General features: G+C 35.7%; 1 protein-coding gene across 1 annotated transcript in view; it reads right to left on the bottom strand.

Moving 5' to 3' along the window:
• Positions 1–5398, bottom strand: part of AP2B1 (adaptor-related protein complex 2, beta 1 subunit) — a 163949-nt gene that overhangs the window by 98786 nt on the left and 59765 nt on the right. The window contains exons 12-13 of the mRNA XM_012648629.1: positions 4479–4738; positions 1069–1261 (exon numbers count right to left, since the gene is read on the bottom strand). Coding sequence (XP_012504083.1) covers positions 1069–1261; positions 4479–4738 — 453 coding nt within the window. The remainder of the gene's footprint in view (positions 1–1068; positions 1262–4478; positions 4739–5398) is intronic.

The raw sequence follows: 5398 nt of genomic DNA, 5'->3' as shown, positions 1-5398 counted from the left end.
CCACAGACATGACTGTAACCCTATTTCCTTAGACTCTGCCAGCAAAAAAGTAAATGTACCTGCACTGGCTGGCATAAACCCCAGACACACTACTGATCATAAAGTATATGTAGCAGAAAGCAAGGTTGTTTTGTTTGTATCATTTGTGAGGACATGTATTTTCATATCTATGATATCTCCCTTCCAGTGATGTTGGGATATAAATCATTCTTGAGCACCTTTATCGTCATCAGGTTGACAAACATCTCATTTACAAGTGTCTAGCTCAAAGAGCCTCTAATTCCATCACAGTCAAATATCTAGTTTGCAGGGAGTCATGTGATGAGACCTGTTATTTCTGGCCTTCTCTCCACAGATTGATGGTCATTCTTAATATTTCTCATTTATCTTGTACAGCAACAAAAAATAATCTTGGTTCCCACTGGTGGCACATATCACCGATATTCTGGACTTTGGAGCCTTTTAGTGTTAGAATCCTGGAAGCTAATTAAATTGGAAGTGTAACAGGGTAGAGCAGGTGAGGAGGAAGGAGAAAAAAAAGAACCAATCAAGTAGTCCTTCCCAACTGTAATAAAGGTACATTTTGTACAAAAATGGCTCAAATGGCTGCCTCGAAACCTTTAAGAATTAGGGCATAAGTCAATAAAATTTAAAAAGGCAAAGGTTGAAAGCCTCAAAACAGGATGATCTGTACAAGACCTCTTTAATGCTATTCAGGTCAAAAAGAGAATTGGAGAGGGAATCCAGAGTTAAGAAGCAGGAGCAATAATGAACTCTGGAAAGGGTAATAAACACTAAGATTGCTAAATAATAGGTTAGTTAAGTATTGAAAGTTCTATTTAGAGGCAGGAAAATAAAATAATCCCATATGCTTGCAGATATACCCTATTACTGATGATCAACAGTATCATAATTAACTTTCTAAAGACAAATAATCCTGTCCTTTATCAAAGGACATTACTGCTCATCAAGGAAAGGTCTAGTTCTACAAAGCTGAATAATTTAAAGTTCTCTAGCATACCAAGAACTAAAAATAAACCAAAAGGAAAGGGGGGGAAAGATACTTACCAGACTATCTAGTCCTCCTCCCAAGAGATCCACTGCTCCCATCTGCATGGAGGATACCTGTGGCACATTGACTGGGGGACCAAGGTCAAGGTTTAAAAGATCCCCCAGAAGGTCACCTTGAGAGGGGATAACCTGAGGCTGTTCCAGGTTGGTTGCAGTGGTGGTACCAACAGGGCTGTCACCTGCATCAGTGCTGTTGTCACATAGACACAAAGAGGAGAAAAGAAAAAAGTCAGTTTCACCTACGATATAACAATAAGGCAACAAATGGATGTCAAACATATAACTATGAATACAAAACACAAGAGGAAAAAATCCTCTTATTTTATCACCATTTGCGCATGTTCATGAAGAGATCACAGCAATTCTTGTTCTCATCAAAACACAGTTGTTAAAATGAAAACAAATTATATTATCTAACCTCATCAGCAGTCAGTCAATTTTAATTGAATATCTATGAGGGAACACTGTAAGGAGCATTCCATGGTACTCTGTAGAAACTGTAAGGGGAAATATACGATTCCTACCCTCAAATAACTTATGCACTAACAAAAAAAATCAGCGTTTACAAAATGACTGAAAAGCAAGTTTACTGTGTAACAGCAGAAACAAGCATTGTGCGTCTGCATACTAACAGAGTATAGGAGAGAAGGAAAACAAAACTGGGGGTGCTGATTCTATGAGCTTCTCAGAATGGTCTTATGAGACCTCCAAAGATGGGGGATAGCTTGTGCAAAGGCACAAAAATGAATAATTTGACTTTAGGGGTGGCAAAAAAGTTATACCCGCAGGAATAGAGATTGTGTGTGGTAAGATTTTGGGGAAGAGAGGATGAGGGAAGAGGAACTCTGAAAATCAGTATGGAGAGTTAATTTTTGATATGCTAGGAAATACAGAATCACTTATTTCTTGAACAAAGAAGAAAAACTAAAAATAACATTACAGGAACATTATTCTAGCAGTGGTGTGTATAATGGACTGAAATTAGGAGAATGGACATGAAGATCAGCTAAGAGTAACCTAAACTGCTACTATCATCAACTATATATGTAATAATAAAAGCCCAACAAGCTGTAAAAACAAAAACAAAGTGGTGAGTTCCAAGAGATATTAAAAGGACTAGCAGGAGCAATGATGATCTTTTCCATAAGTGGTGCTGGGTCAACTGGATAGCCAGCTGTATGGGAAAAAAAATTAACCTTAACCTCTATATCTCACAACTTAAAGAAAAATTGAGATATATCAGACATAAATGTGAAGGGTAAAACCTAGCTGAAAATCTAGAATAGCATCTTTACAACTTTGGAATAGATAACTGTTTCAACAAAAGGCACTAACCATGAAAGAAAAAAATTGATAAACTGGACTTTCATTAAAATTAAGAACATTAGAATTAAGAACTTTTTAAGAGACACAGGACATGTGCCATTCAGACAATGTGACAGAACACATGGATTTATCAGTACTTCTAAATAGAAGATAGAATAGGTATCAATGCACATATTTTTCTTATGAGAAGATAAAGTGAGTTAGATGAAAAGAAGTAAATGACCCTGTAGATTTTATAAGTTAAAGAACACGATATATCATTAGGGTACATTCTTCCTAAACAGAAATACAAGAAATATGAAAACATTTCCCATTGTGAACTCATGGGAAATAACTACATAACGGTCATCAAAGCAATATTTTTAAAAGGTTGAGATTTTCCAAATTAGATAACTGTTTACCACCTCACCCCCATAGAGCAGCTGACAAGTATAAGCACAGTAAGTAAGTAATACCCAAGTAAAAAGCACTTTTCTCTTTCCCAAGTGACTTTAAAAGACCTAGTGAAGTAAGCATTTCTAAATCTCTAGAAACGGCAGAATAAGGTTTTAAAGTGTTCATTTCATATCACTTAACCTTATGCTGCAGAAAAGAGCTAGGTAATGTCAATAGTATTACAGACATGCCATTTGCAGCAATGTATCATTCCTATTTATATCAAAGGGATTTTCCCTATATTTGTATTTCCTTTTAAAAACACAAAACATGTACAAATGGACTAACGGAGGTTAACCAAAAAGGAACTTCACAATAAGGAATTGTGAAGTTAAGAAATTAAAGGCTACTACTCAGATAAAGACCTTACGTAGGAGACTGCGTTTCTTTTTGTTTAAATGCTGTTTCTCTTCTTGTGTTTAAGAAAGGGTTGTTTCTGTTTATTGATTTGTTTCATGTTCCCCTTCCCATTTGAGGATCAAAAGTTATCAGGAGAGAAGGCTAGATTAAATGGTACAGAGGCAAGTTACAACAGAAAATCCTTATCTATATCAAAACTTGAAGCAAAGACTGGGAGAAACTCTTAGAAGTTAAATAGTTGTATCTACACAACGTTGAACATGCTTGCCTACCAGGAGAAACACCGTAACTTATTATAAGGCCTAATCCTTATGAAACTACACATCTCTTTTGGGTTAAAATCACAGTACCTGCCCTAAAACCAAAAATTCAATTAAAGGTCACAAAAGATTAGTAATCATTTTCTTGCATGCTGCCCTTTCCTTTCTGTTTGGTTATGCCCACAGTCTGTTTAAATAGAGCCCAAAATACTGACTATACCAATCTCTAAAGCAATAAATCCTACACTCTGGCCACTCACAAACCACTTAAACAATAATACACATTAGATGGTGGTACAAGAATTGACCCATTAATGGAAGCCCAATTATTCTAACTACTCTGGGACCAAATTCTACTTAGATTTAAGGTTTATTATGATCGACGAAGGAATCAGATTCTGAAAGATTCTCAAATACCCATTTTAAGAGTTTTATTAGAGTACTTCTCCCTAATTAAAATTTTAAGATAGCTACAAAGCAAGAGCTCCATGTTACCTGAGAGCCTGTTTATAATCATTTCCTTAGTGATATGATCAATGTAACTGGGTAAAAACTTCGTCCACACAGAATTTAGGCTGTTTTTATAAAATGATCCTGCAAATATTATTTCATTAATAGCTTTATAGAATAAGAGAAGTTAGTAACTACTAACTTTATCCATAAGCCTCAACCAGAGCTACAGTAAAGCACAAAAACAGCTAAATGTACATATAGGCTTTTCCCTAAGTTTTCAATTCTGGGAATATTTCTAGCCTTTTCTTACTGGAAACTTAAGCACCTTCCAGACTTTATCAATTTAGAAGGTCTTATTCACCAAAATTTTGTAAAAATTGTACTCCTAGATTGGAATACAGAGGAGCCTTTCACCGATTGTATGTGTGGTCACTGGTATTCAGATGGAGCTCTCAAGAAAATATAGTAATAATAGTAGGTTTTAAAATGCACAGCAAGTTCTTTTCCAGGCTATAAAAGCATGAAGACGACCAACTCTAAACAAAGAGTCAAACCGAGTTCACACCTGCTTACCTTCCATGATGAATTGGCAAGTGTTTGCGATGGATTCCATGACTTCCTTCTACAAAAGCATTGGGGGGCTTATGGTACACAGAGGCCAAGGAACCAATGTGGCAGATGAGCTCATCCAGCAGAGTTGGCTCAATAAGGTCTGTCTCCTCAGAGATCAGTGGCTTCTCAGACAAGACTACTTCTTTGGCCGTGACAGGGTCAGTTGAGAGAAGGCGCCAATAAATATAGCCCCGGTCTCGAAGGTCAGGATTATCAGAATCCTAATGAAAAGGCAAAGGCAAGAAAGGTTTAGATGGAACAGTTCTCCATACAGAAATCCCAGCTGCTGGATTTATCATCAAGCCAGTGCTATAGTGATTCATGCAGATTGGCTATTAAGAAGGTATTTCATTTAGACTCAATATAGTTTTTATACAGTCATAATTCTATAATCTAATGTTTCAAGGAATTTAAATATAAATTGAGATAAGATGGTCCTAAGACTCAAATTCAATGTAAAGTTAGGAAAAGGAAAATAAAGTTTAATCTGGTAAAAGTTAACTGGTTGAGATGGCCTTGGGGCATAAAAATCATATTTTTAAAAACTGCTATAAATATTAGTGAGATTATTCTTAACATGTTATATCTTATATATATTTCGCCTATACTTTCTTTCTTCTTTCAAATGTTTATTAAGTATCTCCTATAGAGACACTGACTAGGCCCTGGAAATAAAAAAATAACAACACATAGTGCCTAGCTTTAAGGAACTCACAGAATATTAACTATTTCAATATAGTATGAGAGGTACTATTATCTAAATAACCAAAAACCGTTAAAGAAAGCGCATAACTAAGTGCTTCCAAAAGGGGTGACACTAGAATTTAGTGGTCTTGTTTTTTGTCATGGTGGTTTTTAAATAATTTTATAGATGCTCATGG

Source organism: Propithecus coquereli, unplaced genomic scaffold (assembly GCF_000956105.1).
Source record: "Propithecus coquereli isolate 6110/MARCELLA unplaced genomic scaffold, Pcoq_1.0 Scaffold291, whole genome shotgun sequence".
NCBI lineage: Eukaryota > Metazoa > Chordata > Mammalia > Primates > Indriidae > Propithecus > Propithecus coquereli.
Note: the sequence above shows the minus strand (reverse complement) of the source record. Positions and strands in the feature narration are given on the sequence as shown.